Genomic DNA, 24062 nt, shown 5'->3' with positions numbered 1-24062 from the left:
GGCTGGGGTCAGTCAGGCAGTGCGGCCAGAGGCGAGGCAAGGCTGAAGAGAGGCGCTGGGAGCGTTTTTGCGGAGAGCGGCTCGTTGGTCTAGGGGTATGATTCTCGCTTCGGGTGCGAGAGGTCCCGGGTTCAAATCCCGGACGAGCCCGAACCTTTTCTGTCTACGCCTAAAATTTAAAACACAGTTTCTTTTTCTTACACGGCTCATTTAGAGGCTGAAATGAAACTAGTCCGGTCCCTTGAGCTCGAATCTTGATCGTCTTCGCTTTAGGAAGTAAAGGATTGGATGAGATCAATTCGTTCAGTATGTGGTCTTTGTACGTCTGAGGGCAAGGTATGAAAATGCTTGTACCATTTAAAACACACGTACTTGGAAAAGAGACAAGCCTCGTGCGGACTCCTGGGCACCCCTCGAACACTCCAAACGTGAGCAGGGGGCGCCGTGGATTAGCGGGACCAGGGTGATGGAGCGCGCTGTCCTCCTCCAGCGGTCGCTGTGCGTGCGGACATGCGCGGGCCTGGGCAAGTTTAAACCGCACCTGTAGGCAACCGAGATCGGAACTCAGTCCCTAACACAAGCGCTCGACTCCGAAACTGGCAGGAATGGGGACAAGCATTTTCAAAGTATTACATGGTTAGCAAACTTTCTACGTTTTCATGTTACGTCTTTTAATGGTATTTGAACGTAAAGTGTGTTCTAAGTTCAAAAAGTCTCAATTTTGTATTTTCCACCAACGTGTATTTATTACATTTATGAATCTATTCTAAAATTAATTTCTTTAGAAATTATTAATTCCTGAAGAAGGAAAAAAGGTGGGCTCGTCCGGGATTTGAACCCGGGACCTCTCGCACCCTAAGCGAGAATCATACCCCTAGACCAACGAGCCGTCGTGTCTCATGGGTTCCCGTCATTATAAAAGAAGGAGGAACTACTTAGTCCCGCGCCCCCAAGTGGTTATCCGTGTAATATGTTTATATCCTTCAGCTGTTTCGCGTTCTTGTGTTTTCGATTTTCTTTCTTTTCTCTCTTGATCTTTGAAAATCAATGACAGAGAAGAAAACAACGGTGTCACTACCAATGGCATATTTACAATTCCATTTATATTTATGGCTGATAAGTTGCAGTGAGTGTGTGGCAATATCCCTGTGGCAGGCGGATTCCAGATTCTCTCCCTTGCTGCGTTCAGGATGTTGCTCTTTCCAATAGTAGTAAAATTGTCCGTTTCTCGCCTACACCTTTCATCCTAGTGTTCAAAGCACCACCTTTCCAACCTTGCAAATTACCATCACTGTGTTTTTACTCAAACTGTTTTTCTTCAGCTGGAAAATCTGTCTCTCTCTCTCTTTTCCATAAATCCCAAACTCTGACCTTCTCAGAAAAAGATCCTTTAACATATTAAAACCAATTTTATGTGGTATATAATTGGGTTGCAGTCTTGTCTCCTCTAATCATTATTTATTAGAGGACAAGACATCAAGACTAACAGCAACACTGAATTCTACTGTATAATTGACAACCAATTGTTATATAATTGGTGCCCAATATCTTTAACGCGTGGCTTCTTTACTATATTTTGAATTATTAAATACTTAGTACTGAGGCTTATGCTGGCAAAACTGGTGCTCAGTGAATAATTTCTGAATGACCACCATTTGTTCCAAATCCCTTAAAAATACAAATTTTGGTATTTGGACAATCACTAATTGTGAATTGCAACTTTAGCAAATAACTAACCAGATAGGAAACTACAAGTAGACAGGGTGACTATCCTGAACAGGCCTATTTGTTTATTTTATGTCATATAACATTCATTCTCCAGTTTATTCATTCATTTGATTGCTCATTCGTTCAACAAACATTTAGAAGCGCTATGTGCCAGACTCTGGGTTGTCAACTTTCTTCTTATGGTTTGATACGAGTAAATTGCAGTTCTGGAGCTCTAACATTCAGTCCCCACCCTTTGTTTTATTGGAAACTGTCCTAACTTGAGTCTTCAGTCCTCCTTAGGGCCCAAGGCAAGGAGAATAAGAATACCTTTTAAGATGTTCGTTAGTTCTAGATGCCAGCAGAGTTTATACATCAGAACCTAACTGGAAAAAAATGTGCCCTGGACACTTAAGAAATTTCTATTTCTCCCAAGAATGAGGAAACTACAAAATATAACTCGTTAGGTAAAATAATGTAACCACTTCAGTTTTCTGGAAACCTCCATCTCTACAGTTACCAAGAGGTCTGTCGCTATGCTCATCTTTCCTACTTGCATTTACTACAGTTATTGTCATTTTAGGGCTTTTTTTTTTTCTTACTCCTACTTCTCTCTAGTGATTGAAAGGGTTTGTCTTTTACTCTGCAGGTGCCACTAGAGTATCACATTTGCCCTCCCAACCATGATACAGGAAGACTGACGGTAACGAAACTCAGGATATCAATTGCCCAACTCACAGTGAGAAATGTCTCTATCCTGGTGAGAGGAATGCCTGTGCTCTCTCTCCAATGTACATTCTCCCCTCATAGGTGAAGCAGAAGTAGTACATAGGTGGCAGCAAGGCACAGGGAGACAGAGGAGCTTGAAGAACATTTTATTCCAGCCACAGTAAATGAAGAAGCCTGGTGACATATCCTTCTATACAATGAACCCTAAAGACCCCATTACCCATGTTCCCCCAACTTGGTGCCCAGGGACACTCGAATTTTCAGATTTTCAAAAAGTTCCTAGAAAAATGCAACCTCTTTCCTGGATTGAGACATTCTCTCTGTAGAAATGTTCATGAAACTGGTTTAGCGCCAGGTAAATCTTTCTCAGTGTGGCCTGGGATTCATCTTTGACTCTATCTGATATTCATCAAATCTCAGTCATCCAGGAATGGCTTGCTATCACCACCCACAGATCACAGCATTCCATTTTCTTCTGGCAACAGACCTTAAAAAACAAGGAGGGAGAGAACGCCAGTGAGAGTACAGCGGGTGGAAGAGAATTCTACTACAATCACAGAGATGTCGGAAATTTTGGTGCCTGACACCCTCTTCCTACTTCTCCCATTAATTCCAGCTCTAGAAAATTCTGTCCATATATATTTGCCATCACTAGTTGCTCCTGGGTGCCCCCTATCTGATCTCTGTTAAGAGAAGACTTAACGCCCTGAGATGTTCCCAAGGCAAAACCCCTCCTTATTAGTGCATTTATTGTGCAGTGCGTGGAGCGGGAAGTCTTTGAGGCCAATGGATCTGCACATAGGTAACTATTATCAGACAAGACTCTGCACATGATTTTCCTTCTTACTGACTCTGTGGGGAAAATTCTCCCCAAGGAGCCCATTCTTTTTAGAGGCAAGGCAGCCCATTAAAAATGACTTTTCTCATCTGATGGAAAGTCTTCAGTTGATTCTGACTGTATGCCTGGACTGATTGAGCTGGAAAGAGGAGTTTCCAGGAGGAAGAAGGAGGTATCTGAAGAGGAGGTTTGTTGAGTGAGACCTTCAGGCTCACAATAGTGATTGAAATCCAAAGCTTTTGTTTGTTTGTTTGTTTTCCATTTACTATCTCTACAGAAGAATCAGAAACTACAATACAAGGCCTATGGCTAAAATCAACCTCACATGATTTTGTTTTTCTTTGTAACTTCTCTAGATTAATTCAATAAACATTCATTCTTCTATTCATTCAACAAATATTTATTAAGTATCTACTGATGGTCTGATATTGTTTATCGTGGAAACACTTTGCTGCGCCAGCAGGCTCCGATTTCACAGTAGCCCTTCTGTTGCTTCCTTGGGCTCCACACCTAGATATCTAACTGCCTTCTGATTGACCGTCTGGGTGTTCTCAGCTCTTTCAGCTGTGTTCAAGGCCCAGCTCATTAGCTTTCCTCACAGACCAGGTTCTCTTCCTGGGTTTTTAGTCTTAGTTAACTGGTAGCATCATTCACCACTCTGGCTAGAAATTGGAGGTCACATCTGTCTTTGATTAGACTTCCCATCTAATTTATACCCAGTCCTGTCATCCTTTTGTGAAATGTTTCCGCAGTCCTCATCTTCCTCTCCACCATCACTGCCAACACCTTATCTCATGCTCTCTTCACTCTTGCCTTGTCTGTTGCAGGAGTCATCCTTTTAAAACACAGATCTGAACTTGTCACTTCCTTCTCATCACTCCCCACTGCCTATACGATAAAGACAACCCCAGGCTCTTCAAAATATTACCACAGCCTACTTTTCCAGCATTCTCTCTTTCCCCTCTTTCACTCATTCCCCCTGAAGTTCCAAACCACACAGGATTAACCCACTATTCCTTGCACCCAATACTGCTTTCTTGTTTCTGAGTTTGCTTTTCCTGTTTCTCTCTGGTGAAAATTTATTCAGCCTTTAAAATCCACCTCAAATGCTACATCCTCTGTGCATCTTTTCCAGACGCCTCACAGGCCAGTGGTTCTCAGAAGAGGGAGGTAGCTGTATTGAGGTACATCACAGTCAGTGGAGAAGCTTTTAACATAACATGTGTCTTTGAGAACCACTGTCCCTGTTGGCCTTACGGTTTCTCCTTTGTTCGACCTTCTCTTCAAGCATTGAAAAATATTTAGTTCAGTAGTTGCTTGCTACACTGACTGGTAGACTCTGTGCTTCTTGAGAGTAAAGTCTAGGTATTCTACATCTGCAGCACATAGTAATTGCTCACTTAATGCATTTGTATTCTTTCCAACCTATGACATTCCAGAAACACTTCATGAGGATCTTGCTGAGAGAGAAATAGAGTGAAATCGTTCTTTTTCTTTTTCGTTTTCCCTCACTAGTGCTAAAGTAATTATTATGAGTTTGCTGAACTATAAGGGTAGCAGGGTAAAATAGCTAAAATATCAGGAAAGGTGTTCATAAGGTTGACTTGAGACAAAACCCTGAAATGAGGGGCTGCATTTGGGTGCTCTCACCATGCTCTTCTCCCACTCTCATCCTAATTGTCTAATACTTGTTTCCTTCTCTCACACTATTGGCCTCCCATCTGGATTTTTTCCTTTTTTTCCTTCACCCTCATTTTTCTTGTGCTCCTGTCCTTCCGTTTCTCCCTTTTGTGGGCTGTTCTCATAAGGACTCTTCCAAACACTTTCCAGAATTTATTGGGCAACCAGTAAGTGGCAGACACCGTTCTGGGCCAAGGTAGCCAAGTGGAGCCGGCTCAGAACGGCACTTCAGAGTCTGGGTGGGGAACTTGACAATTTTTATTGACAAATCGAGGGATATTTTGTTTACAAAAGCAAAACAAACAAAACCCCATTCATTTGTGCTCCAGGTAGTAGGAAAGAGTTCCCCGTTCCCAACCCTTTTTAAGCCAAAACAGGGGTCTCCTAAGAGGAGATTCAGACAAGATGGAGACTTCTTTTTAAGCTAGTAGATTTCTCAATATGCACACATAAATTATCTGATCCAGGCAACGGACAGGCCTTAGAGACAGGACAAGGGGAGAGATGTGTTCTATCTGAACGACTGAATCAGAAGTCTCTCCCCATCGTAGCCCTCGTTCTTTTTTTTTTTTTTTTTTTAATTTTGTAAACGAACAGCTTCTTTTCCTTTAGGTAAGGCTCAAAGAAACCGGGAAAAGCTGAAACAGGCGAAGACAGACAATGAATAGATCTGGAGGACTGGACCCTTAAAGAGGCAGAGGAGACGCTGGCAGGGGGGGCGGGCGGGCCAGGACAGACCAGCGGACAGCCACGCAGGCAGGCAGGCAGGCAGAGGGCTTGGCGGCGGTCGCCTCGGACAGCCGGGGACCTCCAACGCCGGCGTAAGGAGCCTGGGTGGGACCGAAAAGGCGGGGCCCCGCCTGCAGAGAGGGAGTGATGGACAGTCGGTGCCTTCCAATCGGGTCCTTCAAAGTGCGCGGAGCAGGCCAATGAGCGGACAGCTGGGGCCGGCGCGGGGCCGAGGTCTGGGCGGAGGGCTGGCTGGCAGCGGCTGGGGCCGCGAGCGGGGATTGCGGCGTGGAGGTGCTAGCAGACGCGGGCGGCGGCGAGTCCCGAGCCCCCGGGCCGGAGCCGAGCTAACCGCAGTTGGGACCGGGGCCCAGAGCCGCGGCGGCTGCGGCCGGAGGACGATGGCAGCGCCCGCCGGGGCCGGGGCACTGATTGCATCCTCAGACCGCAGGCGCTGGCTGTGGTCGGTGCTTGCGGTGGCGCTCGGGCTCTGTGAGTGAAGCCGGGATGGCGGGGGCGGCGGGGCCAGGTGGCGGGCCCTGCGCGCGCGGGGCGCCGAGGTGGGGAGGGGGCGCGGCCTGCACGCCCTGGGGCCCGGGGAACGGAGCCGGCGGACCCCGCGACGGGCTGGAGAGGCGCGGAGCCTCTTTCTTCTTCCTGGATCCCTGCGTGTGGAGGAGGCGGGGAGAACTCCCTACCTTGCTCATTCCTGGGGGGCTGTCTGGGGAGCGGGCCCGGCGGGAGGCCGCATTGCGCCCTCGCTGAGTCGCCCACCGTCTCCGCCTGGCGACTCTGGGTCGCCCAGGCCCGCTTGGGATTCCGGTTCAGGAACCCGGGCTTCTGGCGTTCTCCACCTTTGGGAGGTGGCGGAAGGTTGCAGGGTTTTCATTTGTAGGGCCTTTGTTGATTGTTTCCCTTTAAGCGACCGTTTTGTTTTACCTTGTTAGTTCCATTTCCAGTGCTCTCCAGCGCATTTTTTAAGCCTCTGAGATAGAAGGGTCCCGGAGTCTCATTTGTCTCATCTCTGTCGTCCGCAGAGCACCAGGAAGAAATTTACATTACTTCTGTGTTAGGATGCAAAGAGCTGGGAATACCACTGGAGTGACTTGGCTTAAAAGAGTTTGGTCCAATCCATAATAATTACAGTCCTAGTCACCGTAGTTTGACAAGACATAGGACATTAAAAGGTTCATTTTTCTTTAAAAAAAAAAAATCACGTTTTTTTCCTTGCCAGATTTCATGAGTGAGACATAAAGTAAACCTCAGGCTGGATTTATTGAATTGGATGAGTTGTTTTACGGACATCTGCAGTGGTGCCTGCCACAGGACTTTTTTTGTGTGTGTTGTTCAAGGCAGAGTACTTGTTGCTGTCTCAGAATGTGGTTAAGTAATGGTCATAAAGAGAGCCAACTCCTAAAAAACCACGGAGACTTGTTCATTTCTTTTGTTTTGCGAAATGTCAGTTGCATGACAATATCTGAACATGAGTATACTCAGTAATTACTTTCATGGAAAAGTTCTTAATGTAATCTTTGGAGCCAGGAAAAATACCATTTAATGAATGATTCCAGGAGCTGTAAAGTATAAACGTAAAAGCCCCCCCACCCTCTGGAGGTTGACAGATGAATATATACTTTGTATATATAAGACAATCCATTCTGTATAAATATCTCTCCTGAGGGGGGAAAAAGGGTTAAAAAGCATGGGGGTTTTTTGGTGGTGGTGATGGTGGTAATATTCACGTTTTAAGTGAAGAAGTAGGAAATAGCTTAAAACTAAGGTGTATCAGAAATCTTGTGTGTTCAGAGAGAATTATTATGCATAAGAGGCAGACACTCATCTTTATTGAGGACAAGAACAGTCAGAGTAATCTTAATTAAACTCAAGGAATTAAAAAGTAGCAGAACTGAAAAACTGAATATTAATGGATACTAATACAAAAAGATCATCAGAATTACATCTATATACACCTTGGACATACGTAGCTCTTCCGTAATGAAGGATGAATGCTGATACGTGAAAGTCAGCAGCTGGTGTTATTGGTTAATTTTAGAAAACTACTGAATGTTTCTTCTTTCAAGCTACCTTGTCTTATCATGAATAACTGTACATAGCAGTTCATGTTTGACAGAAAGTCTTCTCAAGTTTGATCTAGATACAGGTATTCAGCAAACATTTACTAAGCATTTTTTAAGTATTAAGCACCAAAGGTATTCTAGGAAGGACAGTCCCTGGCCTCACATAATTTATCATTCAGTGGGAGAAACAAAGTGTGATAAACAATATGAGAAGTCTTTCATTAATGGTTTGCTGTGAGAGCACTAAGGAGAGTCATCATCTCAGACCGAAGTTCAGGCTGCTAGAGAAAGGGATGCTTAAGCTAAGTAGGTGTTGGGAGAAAACAGTATAGGCAGAGTCATGAATGAACCTGTTGGTAGGTCAGTGTCGTGAGAAGTTGGAGTGTGTATAGGAGAGATGGTGGGAATTGAGGCAGGAGAGCCAGCCAGAGGCACGAACTCCTAAAGGACCTTGTTTGCCATGCATAAGGCTGAATTTTATCCTAAGGGCTGTGGGGAGCCTGTGAAGGATTTCTGTGTTTATCGAGGTGTGAAGTGTGAGATAGAATGGTGTGAGGCTGAAGAATCCAGAGGGTTATTGTAACAATCCAGAGGAGGAGGATTGAAGACCTGAATTAAAGCAGTGGGATATGAAGAGAGGACATATCCATGAGCTTGTTAGAAAGTGAATTTGGTGGGGCTTGGAAATCAGTTTGATGTGGACTGGAAAGAGAGGAGTGTAAGATGACCCTAAGGTTTTGAGCTTGGAAAGCTGGGCATAGTTTTGGAAAGTAGGGCTTTTTACAGATGAAGATTATGGATGAGGGGAAAGGAGTGTTGGAAGAAGAGGATGGTAAAGTTACTTTTGGATATGTTGAGTTTAATATGCTGCTGATATATCTCAGTAGAAATGGGACATTTAGGTAGATAGTTTTAGAGGTGAGGAGAAAGCTCTGGTAGGAAATAGAGAGCTGGGAGGCTTTATGCGGGTAGTAGTTAAAGCTATGGATTGCTTGGATGAGGTCAGCAAGGAAGAGTGTATTGAAGGAAATAGCAGAAGGCCAAGGACAGAGTCTTGGGGTATACAGAGCCTGACAAGGAGGCTCGTTGAGTAAATGAAGAACCTGAAGAGTGTGGTGTCTTGGAAACTGAGAGAGAGTGAAGTTTTAAGGAGGAAGTTTTAACTGTGTCAGATGAAGAGAGAGTGAGTACTTCAAGGATTCGCTGAATGTGGCAATTGGAATGTCTTTGGTAACCCTTAGGTAGGAATGAACACACAGTATATGAAGAATAAATCTCAGTAATTTGCATCACCCATTTCAGTAAATGGCACCACCATCCATCTAACTGCTCAACCCAGAAACCTGGGATCTGCGCTTGATAATGCCCTATCCTTCACTCCCCACATCCAATCAGTTCTCCCATCTCCAAAATACTTCTAGGAATCAACCACTTCTTTTTTTTTTTTTCTCTCACCCACTTTTTTTCTATCTGTGGTCCACTCCTAGCATTTTAGTCGAAATCACTCTCATTTCTTGCCTGTGATACTGTGATAGCCTCCCAGCTGGTCTCCCCATTTTCCCCTCTTGCCTCTTTTTAGTCCATTCTTCACACAACTGCAAGAATGACTTTATAAAAATGCAAATCAGATCATGTTGCTTTCTCATTTAAAATTCTTAATGGCTTCCCATTGCACTCTGAATGACATCCCAACTTCTCCCCATGGCCTATAGTTGTCTATGTGATCTGGTTTCTGCCTGCCTCTCTGACTTCAACTTGTGCCCCTTGCTCACTATATTCAAGCCATGCTGCCACCTTTCTGCTCTTAGACACTCATTCCCACCCCAGGTCCTTTGCACTTGCTTTTCCTGCTGCCTGGTGTGCTCTTTCCCCAAAACTGCCCAGAGCTGTCTCCTTTTCATCAGTGAGGCCTTAGCTTAAACGTCACTTCCTCAGAGAGGCCTTCTTCAACCACCCTATCCAGTGGGGTCCCCTGTTATCATTTCTTGGCCCTTTATGTCCTTATTGTAATTCCTCACTATTTGGTGGTTCTTCTCTTTTCTCCTCCACTAGAATCCAGGACAGAGATAGTGTTGGGCTTGCTTATAGAAGTATCCCTAGTGCTTAGCGTAGCGGATATGATAGATACTAATAAATGTTTATTAAATGGCAAGGAGGCGTAGGTGTGTCTTGATAACAGTTTGTTAGTAGTTTGCCACACGTAGTTAGGATTTAGCCTGGCACATAGTAGGTATCCAAGAAATGTTTGTTGAAAGAAGGAATATTTTTTCCAAGTGTGATTTTTATACATTATCTGATAATTGTCACTCTTTGAGTACTATTTCATATTTCTTCAGAAATGTATGGAATGAATTAACATTCTTCAACCACTTTAAGCACTATAGTTTTGGAATTACTATTTATTATATACCAAAATTGTTTTATCATGTTTGTTATAGTATCTAAGTGTTTTATCAATAAAACTTTTATATTTTTTGATGTTTGTTGACCAAATGTAGACTTCAAATATTACCCCTGTAGTTGAAAGGCCACTAATCTAATTACCACTTCCCACAGCCTTTTACTCCTTATTTACTAGTTGAGATAATAAAACAAAAACTTAGTTTTGTATTTTTTTAAAAATATTCGACCACTCATTTTTACCCTAATTCCAGGGTATTCACTAGGCTCAGAAGCTGCCAAAAAAAGAAATAAAGACACTATTAAGTGAAAGAGAGATATATGTGAAAAGTATATAAAATGCAAATTTGTGTTTTCACAAAGTCTTTATTCACTTATTCAACCAAATGAACACCTACTGGGTGCCAGGCACTGTTTTAGGTACCGTGGATGCAGCGGGGAGCCTAAGCCTAGATTCTAGTGGGAGGTGACAGACTATTCAAATAAAATAATGAACACCAAAGGACGGTTTAAATTCCTGACAGTCACCACATTTAAGATATTCACCTATTGTGAAAGGCTGCGGTAAAAAAAAAAAGAGGGAGAGGGAATACTATTGGCATTACAAAATAGATGTTTTTTTTAAATTTCAAAGGATCCATTGTGGGATTTCATTAATGGTTGCTCTTTCCTACTGAGTTTAAAATGTGATTTAATTGGGAAAAACATAAGGCTTCCCTGGTGGCACAGTGGTTGACAGTCCGCCTGCCCGTGCAGGGGACGCGGGTTCGTGCCCCGGTCCCGGAAGATCCCACATGCTGTGGAGCGGCTGGGCCCGTGAGCCATGGCCGCTGAGCCTGCGCGGCTCCGCCAACGGGAGAGACCACAACAGTGACAGGCCCGCGTACCGCAAAAAAAGACAAAAAACAGAATATAATACACACAGTTTTTCAGAAATATTGCTGCCTCCCCTCCACCTAGTTAATGCTGGTCTACCTGCTAAATATTCCTCACATTCCTTTCTATCGCCACTGAGGCTGATTTAGTGCAGCCACAATCACATTTCTCCTGGATGATTCGAATCTTTTAACAGGAGCCCAGTTGTGTTTTTATTGAATTGTATCTTTATCTGAGAATTTAGATTCTCTGTGTAGGACATGCATCTCACGTGTACCTAAACCTTGCAAAGATTTTAATCTTGCTAAGACCATTGGTGTCATTTTAAAAAAGAGAATAAATGGTTTGCTTTGACATGGAATTCATTATAGGTTAGTTTGGTCTTTAGCCTCCATCAAAGGAAATTTAATTATTAGAAGAACTAAAAGCATTGCCTGAGGTCTCAAGTATCAGATGGCTCTGGGTCTCGATCCCTAAGGCTGGTGAGGTATGAAGGCTTAGTATATCTTGAGTGATAGTCCTTTCTTCCTTTTCCACTCTTTGCCAAGTGCTTGACATTAGCAATGCCCTAGAGTCTAGACCAAAGTCATTGGAATTTTGGCTGCTAAGAAGGCAGAGGTCAGTTGGCTTTGTGACCATTTGTAGTGCCTGAATTGAGAAATTGCAGTTGTCTCCTGGGACCTTTATATCTTTGCCCTTAAACCTCTTTATTTATTTATTATCTTTTTGAATGCATGTGGACTGCTGTAATTTTTTTTTTCACTTATAATTTTCCCTTGGTCCCATTAGGCCTTTATGAAAAGGATAATTTCATTGCTAGATTCTTCTTCAGTGATTTATTCTTTTTTTTTTTCCCTTCCAAACTCAAAGTCTCTTTAGAAATTGTGATCCTTTGTAATACCTTTGATCTACTGTCAGGGCCTGTGGCTTGAATAGTTTTCTAACAACTGTGATGTGTTGTACCCAGTTCTTAGGTTTAACTAATTGGTGTTAGAGAGGCAGTATGTCTTTGTTGAGCCTGAGTTATTTATTATTATAGATAAGATTGCCCCTTAGAATGAAATCCCTGACTTGAGTTTGTTAGTACTGTGCTGTAACTTGTAACCAGCTGAGCAAATGTCAATGAATTTGCAATGAACATTTTCTATACTGAGACTCTGATATTCTACTTTGGGATCTGGGGAGTTCGTTATGTGCAGTTTAAAACCATTTTAAAAATGCTTTTATCAGAATTAAGAAATGTCTTCTTTGCTCTCCAAACGTTAGAGAACCCAGTGTGCAGTTATGCAAGTTTAACGTAATCCTGTGCTTCTTCCAGATAACACTTTAAAAGATGAAGGTGCCATATTGTAGACTAAGCTTCAGTAAGAACTTATATGACCCTGTGGCAGACGGTTTCCTACAGTTACTCACATCCAGGTCATAATTGCTATTTACCTTCCTCTGAAGGGTGTTGCTAGGAAACATAAGCAAAGGACTCAGCTTCCTAAGAGAAAAATGTGTTAAAATGCAAATATTTGAAATCTCCTAAATGGTAAGAAGGGCAGAGAGAAAGTGAGTAGTTAGGGAGAAGTTTTGAATTAATTAACTCACATTTTATCTATCTATCTGCCTAGATATAGATACAGATTTTATATATATATTTATCTTTATATATATCTTTTTCTTTTCAGCCAGGTATAACTTAGAAGTTTGGATATAAAACTGGGTTCATGTTATTTCTTTTGTTCTGCCCTCATTTATTGAGTGTGTACCATGTGCCAGGCCTTTGCTAATCAATTTACATCCATTATCTCATCTCCTTACAACTCTGTGTGATAATCATTATTTTTATTAATTTTACAGATGAGGAAACTAAGAATCAGACAGGTTGTGTAACTTGTGCAAAATCACACAGCTAATATATGGTAGAGTTGGGACTCAAAACTCCAAAGCATATATTTGCAACCACTCTGCATTATATAGAATTTCTCCTTCAAAGTTTCTAACCACTTTTTCGGAGGCTTCCAGGATGTCTTAAATGTTTGCAAAGAGCCTTTTAACTGTCCCAGGGCATCCACCAATGTCCTCATCTCTGTGGTCATGTTTGTGCTGAGAACCCTATGCCTAGATGCTGCTTGCTCCACCCTAGAGGGATGAAGCTGCGCGCGTTGAAGCCCTCCTCACTAATGATGCAAAATCGTGCTCTGACTGCTCTTCAGGGATTGTTAAGGGTGTGGTTCTTGTAGTTTCTCACTCTGATACTGCTCCCTCTGGCAAGGACACAGCATGAATCCATTTATCCAAGTGTCTGACACCATACGAGGCTCAGCAAGTTTCCTTGCCCTTCATCAGGAGGCACTACATGTTGACAAGCCGCTGAACCTTCCCGCTTCACTTGGGCTGAGTTCTCCCTGGAGGCTGTGCAGATCCTTCTGCAGTTAGACTCCTGGCAGGCTTGCCCTACAGGATGTCCAGACAGGCTCAGTGTGTTCAAACCAGAGGCTTCTCACTGGCCGCCTTTCCCTGGCCCCTCCACCCCATTGGAAGAGGTTCTGTAGCCCTGCTGCCTTGCTGCCTACCTTGAGCAGAAGTTCCAGCCCTTGTCTCTTAACTAGTAGGGACTTTCAGTCTTGATCACTTTCAGCTGTTTGGAATTTAATTCCTCCCTCCCCCCCCACCCCAGTGACTGCAAGTATAGAAGAACCCCAGTAAGGCTTGCTGAACTTTATACACTAGAGAAATTAGAAAATATTTCAATAATAAGCAGAGGTGATGCTGATTTGTATATGGATTTCAGAACAGAAAATGCTAAGGGGCAATTTCTCATTCTCATTTCAAATTATAGGTCCACAGTCTCTTACCAGCAATTCCAAAATCCCAAAAGCTCTGAAACTGAAAGTTTTTTCCTAAGTTTGATACAAACTTTTTTTTTAAAATTTATTTATTTTTGGCTGCGTTGGGCCTTCGTTGCTGCGCGCAGGCTTTTTCTAGTTGCGGCGAGTGGACTTAGTTGCTCCGTGGCATGTGGGATCTTCCCGGACCAGGGCTCGAGCCCGTGTCCCCTGCATTGGCAGGCGGATTCTTAACCACCGTGTCACCAGGGAAGTCCCAATGCAAACTCTTTTGGCTGCAAAATTTGACCTGAACTAATGAGAGACTATTTTCAATCGTGATCCACTTGGTAAGACCAATTATATGTTTCAATACAGAACTACTTATGTGTTTGTTTATGGGATGCTGCCCTATACCCGGTTGGGGCTGTTTATATAATATATAGTATATGCATTGTATTAATTTTCTGAAATCTGAAAAAATCTACCTTCTGAAACACATCTAATACATAAAGCTAATGGCTTGCCACTTAATCGCCTTTAATCTCCTTTCTTAATTTATGCTACTTTGGACTCGGCCTCCTCTTTATTCAAGGGGTTCTAGATCTGTAAACTGGCGCAAGTCTGGGAATTGATGGAGGAGACGTGACTTTTTGTTTTTATGATTCAAGTTAGACTTTTGTTCCCGTGACCTAGAGCTTTTCTGCTTATGTAGATCAAGTAAGAATTTAGTTGGCTGCCCGTCTGTATCACTTCCAGGAACACTGTGATCACCTAACCAGCGTTGTGTGTCCCTGTGAGTCAGACTATTCTGGTTGGCTGCTTTCCCTCTGCTGTCCATTATGGTAACTATACCTGCCTTGCTTTTAACAGCTGAGTGCTGCCACTTCCCCTGACACTCCAGGATCCAGTTCCTTCCATTGCATTTAGGAAGCATCACATCAGTGTTAACAATTCCCTCTGTAAGTTCTGGCTTACAGAGAAGAGTGGTCCCGGGGCACTTCAAAGATGCTGGGGCTCCTGTCACAAACTTATTTCTCATAGTTATGCTGAAAGGCATGTCTTCTGGACCTTCCCAGGGTGGATGATTGTGTCTTAAGTAACAGATCCACTCTAACTTTCCAATCTTCCTGAACCTTCATTAAATCCCTTCCCCTAGGGACTTCCCTGGTGGCGCAGTAGTTGGGAATTCGCCTGCCAGTGCAGGGGACACGGGTTCGAGCCCTGGTCCGGGAAGATCCCTCATGCCATGGAGCAACTAAGCCCGTGCACCACAACTACTGAGCCCGTGTGCCACAACTACTGACGCCACATGCCACAACTACTGACACCTGCATGCCTAGAGCCCATGCTCCACAACAAGAGAAGCCACCGCGATGAGAAGCCCACGCAGTGCAATGAAGAGTAGCCCCCGCTCGCCGCAACTAGAGAAAGCCTGCACGCAGCAACAAAGACCCAATGCAGCCAAAATAAATAAATAAAGTAATTAATTAAAAAATCCTTTCCTCTACATTAAGCCAAGGCGGGTCTGGCATTCCAAGTTCATTTACTGTGGGCCACTTTGGGTCCACGTTGTAGCCAAGGAACCAAAACAAACTGTTAGAGCTCTTTCTAACGCCCTGAGTTGCGGCATTAAATGCAGAATATCTATTTAATGGGCTCTTATCGATCTATTTGGCCCGATTCAACTTTCTGTTCCTTCCACCATTATCCCACATGCTTAGTATCCATTCCACACATATTCCCTGATTTCTGTCTGTGTGAATTAGAAAAATCAAGTAGTTGTTTTGCAGTGTAGTGCATCTCCTCATGGGTCACACTTTGTACCTGTAGGGGCCTTCTATGACTTGAGTCTGGTGATAAGTCTAGAATCAAAGAGTGGGATGGGTGGTCGAGACAATCAGCAGTGTCTTTCAAGGCAGCTGCCTCAGGGGAGGCCATTAAGGTTTCCTCCAGCAAAGCAGGGTTAATCTCAGGCTGGGGTCTGCTTCTACTGGCAGAGAAGACTCTGATATTTCGGGGTTCAATGTCCCCAGCTTTATCAGGGTCTTCCCAGCAGGGTCCCCACTCCTTCTCAGTCAGTGCCCTCACTTTAACAGTAGACACCTGTGAAGTTGGGAATTCAAATTGCTTTGTAATTCAGCCAATCTCAGGATGAAATTCTGGATTTGATTTTTAGCAGTCTCAGCCCTGTGGCTGTAGGAGATAAGGGTCCCTTTCAGGGTAGACATAGAAGTTTTCTGGTCATTTATGAACACTTGAGCTGGGAATTTGAATCCTTGAGCTCATCCTTTCCCCACTTTGTCTAGTGACTTTAGGAGCAATTAACCAATATCATTATCCTCATTCGTTTGACAAAAATGTTCAAAGGTGTTATATACATGGTCATCCAGAACCTTGCCTTTTGTAAGTGTTTGATTAGGAGTATTCACTGGTGGTGCTTTGCATATCTCTGTGACCACATTGTGTCATGGGCTATCAGTGCTCTCTTTACTACTGGAAATAGTCATTAGTGTCTTTAAGTCTCATCAGAGTGGAGAGCCAGTTCCAGAAACCCCAGAACCAATTCAGAAAACTCATCCTTAAGATTCTCTTCTTCCAGAACCATTCTTGGTACAAAAATCTGTATTAGTCAGAATTCTCCACAGGACCAGAACCAGCAGGATAAATGGATGGATGGATGGATAGATAGATAGATAGATATTTTAAGGAAATGACTCACACAACGGTGGCGGCTTGGCAAGTCTAAAATCTGCAGGGTAGGCTGGCAGGATGGAAATTTAAGGAAGTAGTATAGTTGGAGTCTAAAGCCAGTCTGCTGGTAGAATTCTTTCTCATAGAGGTCAGTCATTGTTTTTTTAAGACCTTCAGCTGATTGGATGAGGCTCACCTAACACTAGGCAGGATAATCTGCTTTGCTCAGAGCCTGCCAAATTCAATGGTAATCTCATCCCAAAACACACCTTCATAGAAACATCCACAGTAGTCTTTCAACAAAGATTATTGGTCCAGCTGGTGGCCCAGCCAAGTTGACACCTAAAATTAACTGCCACACCAGTAATGAATTATAAAAGCTAAGACATAAGTGGAGATCTCAAATTGTTGATTTCCCTTGATTGTAAACAGTTCTCTCCCTTGCTCTAGTTTAGCACTTCCTGTTCACACCTCAGGTCAGTGTGATCTGACTTCTGCCTCCTCTCACCTAGTTGACACTTCGATAAAGGTCCCCTGAGGTTGCCAAACCAACTGACCTATGGGTATTTCAGGTCTTTTCTTCCTGGACTGTTTTGCTTCCTCGACATTTTTGACCACCTTGATCTTATTTCCTTTGTCTTTGTGACATTACTTGTGATTCTCATCCCTCTTCCCTGCCTACTCCAAGCGTCCTCCCTCTGCCTGTGCCCCAACGTTGATTTTAAGGTTCTGCTCTCAGCCATCTGCTAATCTCATCATGTACTCATCTTTGGTGGCCTCATCCGATTTTGTTCTTTTTACTGCAGTTCATATCTGGCAGGTAAGGCATTCGATAAAGGTTTGTTAAATAAATGGTGACTCCCAAATATATCTCCTGTGGTCTGAACTGCAGACTCTTACCCACTGCCCATATCCATTTGAAGGTCTAGCAGCACCTCAAACTTTGTATGTTCAAAACTCCACTCCATGTATCTCTCCTTTCCAAACTCTGCCTCTACTTCACTCCAGTGGCCATTATTCTTGTTGTTTCCCACTGTCCCATTTGCCTCTCTCTCAGACAAGAACTTGGACATCATCTTAGAATCCTTCCTTTCCCTCACCCCACCTCCATGGGTTTCATCAGGGCCCTGACAATGTTTACCTTCTATTTCTGAATCCACCCCTTGTTTTCCATTGTGCTTGGACAAGTGCCAATCTTTCTAAGTCCGGATGACTGCAAGAGCGTCCTAACCGGTCTCTCTAATGCAAGTCAAGTTCCGCTCAGGTCCACCCTCCCAGTTGTTGCCAGAGGGATCGCTCGTGGGCAGCCTTAATTGTGCTACCCTCTGCTAAGACCCTCCATCCCTTCCCGTAGTCTCCAGGGTAAGCTCAGGTCCTTAGCTTGCTTCATGTGTTCTGCCCTGTCACCTGCCATTCCCTTCCTTGTGCTTTATTGATTGTTTGCAACGTTTCTGCGTGGTTCGCTATTTTGTCTCCTTGATTTTCTGTGTGGTATGTTCACTCTGCCTCCTGATTACCCTTCTCCCTATTTATTTACTCGGCTACCCCTATTTAGCCTTTCTATCTCAAGTGCAAGCTCATCCGGCAGATATTCTGAGGCAAGGCCAAGTGCCCTGCCTCTAAGCTTCTGCCCTGTCACTTCATCTGAAATTATCTTTTTATATGATTGTTTCTCTGAATGCAGAACCGTGCCTTATTCATCATCTTTAGGTCTCCAATACTTAGCACACTACCTGGAACGTAGTAAGTGTTCAGTAGATATTAGGTGGACTGCTGAATTGAACCCCATGTAGGAACTATAAACATTAGAGCAGAGATTGAGTGAAAAATAAGGAGGTAGGTCCTTCTGGAACTTGGAATCTCAAGATGCAGGGAGCAGTCAGATGTCAGTTTTGTAGTTCAGACATTGGATTTGACAGTGATATGGCTCAGGGGGAAACTGTCTAACCAAGCTCTCAAGGGCATTGTATCTAGTAAGAACATCATGTCAGCTTATTGATTTTCAGTGAGCATTATAAATGCTGGGGTGCTAGAATGTTTAAGTGGATTGAGTTGTTAATGTATTTTTCTCCCTGTCCAAAGACAGACTGTCCTCACAAGATTGCCCAGGGATTATGGGATCGACTCAATGGATGTCTGTTGAATGACCATGATGGCTATGATCGTCAAGCCATGATAGCCTGAAACACCCCTCTCTCCATGGTAGGCCTATAACTGGCAGATACATTGGATTGGTTAAGTTGTCCTCTTCACTGGAGAGTGCTGTCGCATACTGACAATGACACTTTAGACATGAGGAGACAGCCTAGAAACCTTCATTGGAAACCTTGATAGTTTCCTGCATCTTGAGAGTTTTCCTAGACAGAGAGCCTATCGTATAGAGTGGATTCTCTCTACAGATGACTAACATCATCTATAGAGTGTTGATAGTTCTTGCAAAATTCGTAGACCTTTTTTTTTCTTTAAGTAATCGGTTCTATACCAGATTTCAAGGTATATAATATACTAATGTTGAATGGGAAGAACGTTAGACTTAGGAGTCAAGAGTACACAAAAGTGAACACAAACACGGTGAACACTCATGTCAATTACCAGTGCAATGGCACAAAATAAAATGAGCATACAACCGCTAACCCCATTATTTGCTGGTCTCCATTGCTGTAGTTTGTATTCTCCCTGCTGTTTATAGCTGAAAATACATTATTTCTTCACTGTATGTTTCTTCTTTCTCGGTTCTTCCACTAGAGTATAAATCTCCACTAAGGCCCAGAAAGTGCCTGGGACATAGTGGGAACCCAGTAAGTGTTTGTTGAATATATTTGTTGGGGGTGGGCAGAGTGTTGCTATAGTACTTTATTAAAGTTTGTTAGTTGAAAGTTTTGAAATAAGAGAGCTTTTTGAACTTTTCAATAAAACTCTAAGGTATAATTTACCTTATACAACTGTGGAAATTGAGCTCTGGAATTCTCAGTAGGTGCTGCCTTCCCATAGGCATTGCCATGACACCGTAAGAAGCCCCAGGGAGCCCACTAAGCAGCTGTATACCTGGGGAATGCAGCCAGAGAACTTGTTTGTCCCTTACTCTCGAGAGTATCTGGATTTACCCTTTCATTCTTCATATCCCTGTTGACCACAGTCACCTGTGGGAGGTCCCTGGGTGCATGCTGTCTCTTGAGGAGTTGTTTCTTACTACTGAGAACATCTACCGTGGCCATCTCTCTTACCCTTTTGTCTTCTCTGAGCCTCGTCATCACCAGAAAATGCACCAACTCCAAAATCTCATCCTTCTCTTCAAGTGCGACCTCCTTCTTACAGTCTCACTGCAGCACTTTCTGGAACTGATTAAGACATATGATTCTTTCCAACTCTCTTATTTACATGAGTCACTTCCCTTCTGCTCCTCTCTCTGTCTCCAGCTTGGAGTCCGTGGTCCATTGTTGTAATCACTACCTTTCAAATACTCCTACTTCCCTTGCCCTTCTGTCCCCCCATTGTAATCAGCTGGCCAACCCCCAACCCTATCATCTCTTTTCATCTCCTCTAGGATCTGTTGCTTTAGTCATTGCCTCTCTTTGGATCATTCTTAGTACAATACAAACAAGCTCTACAATTTCTAATCTTTAAAAGTCCTTTCTTGGTCCCACAGTCTCCTTAGCTACATTTCTGAAAAGTTGTCTGTACTCCTGTCTTTGTGCACATCTCTGCCCTTCCCACCCGTTCTCACAGGCTGCCCCCTCCACACTGCTGAAACTTCTCACGTCAGGGTCACCAGTGCACCCCAAGTTGCCAGACTCTCTAGATCCTTTTCTGTAGTCATCGTCTGAGACCCCCTGCCATTCCTCTTCTCTTTTCTTTCCTGACACCCCATTCTCTAGTTTTCTTCCCCTCTCCCAATCTGCTCCCTTTCATCCACCTTTGGCAGGGTCTTCCTTCTCTCCACACCTGCCCTTACAGGGTCTGGTGTTCCTCCAGACTTAGGCCTGACCCTCGTCTTTCACTACATTGTTTTCTGAGGTGATGGCATTTTCTTCTGTGGTTTTCAGTGCTGTACCACCTGCATGCTGGTAACTTCAGAAATTTATGCACAGCCCAGACCTCTGAGTTTCAGACCTGCGTATCCAGTTCCCTACTTGACTCCATCTGGAGGTCTCATAGGCATCACAAGCTTAACATTTCCAAAAGTGCAGGTTGATTTCTATTCCTTCTCCCCAGTTAAATCTCTAGCTCTGTAAAAGCACTTTACTTATTCAGTTGCTCAGGCCAGAAACTCAGGAGTTATTCTTGGTGTATTCTTTTTCTTCATTCCCATATTAAGCTATCAGCAAGAAATCCTGTTGGTTGTCCATTTCTCTTTCCATCTTCTCTCCTCCGGTCCAGGTCACCACCGCTCTATCCCAGAACTATTGCGGTAATTTTTTTTTTTTTTTTTTTTTTTGCTGTACGCGGGCCTCTCACTGTTGTGGCCTTTCCCGTTGCGGAGCACAGGCTCAGCGGCCATGGCTCACCGGCCCAGCCGCTCTGCGGCATGTGGGATCTTCCCGGACCGGGGCACGAACCCGTGTCCCCTGCATCGGCAGGCGGACTCTCAACCACTGCGCCACCAGGGAAGCCCTATTGCGGTAAATTCTTAATGAATTTCCCTCCTGCTTGCCCACATTCCCCTCCATTAGAACTATTTTAAAGTGCACGTCATTTACCTGAAACGTTTTAAAACCTGTTGGTCTGATCAAATTATTCTTGTTTCCATAATGTCAAAAGCCTGGAATATAAGCATAAGAGTATATTGCTTAATTGTAGTATTATGGGCAGATATATTAATAGTAACTTTCAAATGAAAAAGATACTATCCAACTTTTACAATAAATATACATGGATTGCCTTAAGGAATTTTGGTAAGGAGTCTGTTATCAGTCTACCATAGTCATAATAGATAGTTTCATTTTGTAACTAGCGCACAAACTCTAGATATGTCGTTTTCTAGGTGGTGGTGATAGTGGTAACTTTAAACCAATGTGTACTATGTTTGATATGGTAGAGAGTTGTAAGTGTGATAGAGGGATGTCTTTTTTAACTCATTCAGTTGATAGGTTTGTTGATGGGGTTTATCACTCAAAATCAGACACTTTGTGAGAACGTTCTGCAGATCTTTTTATGGCTGTTGGAGCCAGCTTCATACGCAGGCAATCAGCACAGTCGCGCAGGACCTCACACTCAAAGGACCTTATAACCAGCTTGGCGTTTACTGCTCTGAGGCCACCGTCTTGAAAGTCTTAATAATTTTATCTTTGAATGTGTACTTTGTAAGTGAAGTCTGATGAGGCAGTGGGGTGTGCGTGGGGCTCAGAGCCTGAGCTCACATGGAAGCTTGCCTCCTGCAGCCTCCTTGCCTCCCAGGGATGGGTTTTTGGCCCACTGCTCTCCAGCCCCAGGTGCCTTGGGGTATCCTTGGGTGGAGCAGCACGGTGACCATTCCCTTCCCCCTGGGCTGGCAGCACCCTGGTGAGTTTGGTGGGCAACTCAGCAGTGTCCTCTTACCCTCCTGATCCAAGTACCAAGCCCTCTCCCACCCCTATCTTGGGCCCTGCAAATTGTGTAGCTCCTGGCTGTGTAGGGTGACTGTTAGCAAGTACTGTGGGAAGTTTCTGGACTAAAATCATATTGCTTATGCTTTATGGTCTGGAGTTGGCAGTGTGACCAATCATTTGCACTTTATACTGGAGCAATCCCAAAGTCATTCTCTAAGAGAAGTGCTGCTTTGCTTGCCCGGGGCATTCCCATGGCTCACCTCCCACCCATGGGCGAGATGGCCACAGATCTAGGTGAGAGGTTTGATTTGGCACCTCAGTTTTTACAGTCAACCTGCTTTGTTCTTTGATCTGTCAAGAATGTGGATCTACCTTTGATAATCAACACAGACCCACACTGGCAAAGAATATAACAGGAAGTGTTTCGCTGAACAACTTTTATCAGGAGCCCAGCTAAGGGAAGTGATATTTGTAGAGGATTGTTCAAGTGATATGCAGTCCATTTATTTCTGTAGCTGTTCCACGTCCTGTCTTTGGTTTAGCTTTGTACTTGGACAGTCATGCTTTGGATCCTTACACAGTTGTTTTCTTTGAATCCTGTTGTGGTGTAATGTCATCAGCATTTTTTTAAGGGGTGTCAGGAGAGCCTGCTTTATAAAACTCACTGTTGGACTGCTCCAAGTTGTTCTTGAAGACGTGCCCCCTGCATTACTCAGGGTGCCCTATATGAGAAATCTTTCCTGGAGACGGTGGCCAGGAAAAGCTTTGTTTTAGCCAGTATATAGACCATATCTCCTGCATATATGTGTTCTGTTACCCTACCCTCAGCATTGATCTTTTAATGGATATTATCCTGATTCCATGTTTTATTTAATATTTACGTTCATACATATTTTTAGGAAGCCACATCAACTCCTTCATATAACTAGGCAGAGTATAAATAAATGAAAGTAACGATGCCTCTTGCTTCCAGTAGTCAAGTCATAGTGTTTTATTTTCCATTGCTCTGATTCTGGTTAACTTGGCCTCTGTCTCTGGACTCTGCATGAACAACTGTTGACCATTATTTACTTAGAGATTACTTTAGAACACCTTCCATTTCAAAAAAAAAGTAGATCTCATGGAGGCGGAATGGGCAGCCTTTCTGTCCTCTACTTTCAGCACTGTTTACACCATTCTCAAAGCTAGCCAGTCCACTAGCATTGCTGTGTACACCTGGGAATCCTGACACTGTGAAAGTGCTTGGCAGGTACAGTAGAGGACTGTGGGAATGACCTCTGCCCTCAAGGTGCTTAGAGTCCACTTGGAGAGATAACTAATGTGCATGAAGTAAATGGGACTGACGTTTTTAGACTCCTTACTAATGCAATAGTTTTTCAGAGAAAAGAGGCTATTGTCTATTTTGATAGATACTTTTTATAGTCCAGAAGCATCACATTGCACAAATACACCTAAATGTTTTTGCAGCTGCTTACTTATTTATCAAATAGATGTATGGAGCGTATCATAGGCCAGGTACTCTAATAAGCCCTTTATAAATATTAACTCATTTCACTTCCACAATAACCCTACGACGTAGATACTATTATTAGAGTACATTTACAGTAGTAGCAGCTGAAGCACCAACAGGTTTTTGCCCAAGGTTGTTATTTCATTATCCCTTGTTATTTCAGGTAGCTCTCTGGCTGCTAGCGTTGCAGACCACAGAGCCACACTGGTGGTTTCCCAGGAAAAATTGTAGATATCTTGTAAAAAACTTACCTTACTAGGGGGAGAATTTTTGAAGTGTAAGATAAATAAGATCCATTAGAAAGTATATCTGAATGAAGCCAAGAGGTGTTTTTTGTTTGTTTTTTGGCCACATGGCTTGCGGGACATTAGTTCCCCAACCAGGGATCGAACCCAGTCCCACGGCACCAAAAGTGCCAAGTCCTAACCACTGGACCGCCAGGGAATTCCCCCCAAGAGTTCTGTAAGAACTTACACACCTACA

The 24062-nt window shown here is 43.5% G+C and overlaps 1 protein-coding gene and 2 non-coding genes across 3 annotated transcripts in view; 2 read left to right on the top strand and 1 right to left on the bottom strand.

Annotated features, from left to right (window-relative positions):
- Positions 1-78: 78 nt before the first annotated feature.
- On the top strand, positions 79-150 carry TRNAP-CGG (transfer RNA proline (anticodon CGG)). Its single transcript has one exon. It is a non-coding gene; the product is annotated as a tRNA-Pro (tRNA).
- Positions 151-817: 667 nt separating this feature from the next.
- TRNAP-AGG (transfer RNA proline (anticodon AGG)) lies at positions 818-889 on the bottom strand. Its single transcript has one exon. It is a non-coding gene; the product is annotated as a tRNA-Pro (tRNA).
- A 5023-nt stretch (positions 890-5912) lies between these two features.
- Positions 5913-24062, top strand: part of MPZL1 (myelin protein zero like 1) — a 62433-nt gene continuing 44283 nt past the window's right edge. Inside the window, exon 1 of the mRNA XM_022560081.2 lies at positions 5913-6175. Coding sequence (XP_022415789.1) covers positions 6085-6175 — 91 coding nt within the window. The 5' untranslated portion in view covers positions 5913-6084. The remainder of the gene's footprint in view (positions 6176-24062) is intronic.

This window comes from Delphinapterus leucas, chromosome 1 (genome assembly GCF_059928025.1).
Source record: "Delphinapterus leucas isolate spDelLeu-1000000601 "Yukka" chromosome 1, BTC_Dleu_Yukka2, whole genome shotgun sequence".
Taxonomy (NCBI): Eukaryota; Metazoa; Chordata; class Mammalia; order Artiodactyla; family Monodontidae; genus Delphinapterus; species Delphinapterus leucas.
Note: the sequence above shows the minus strand (reverse complement) of the source record. Positions and strands in the feature narration are given on the sequence as shown.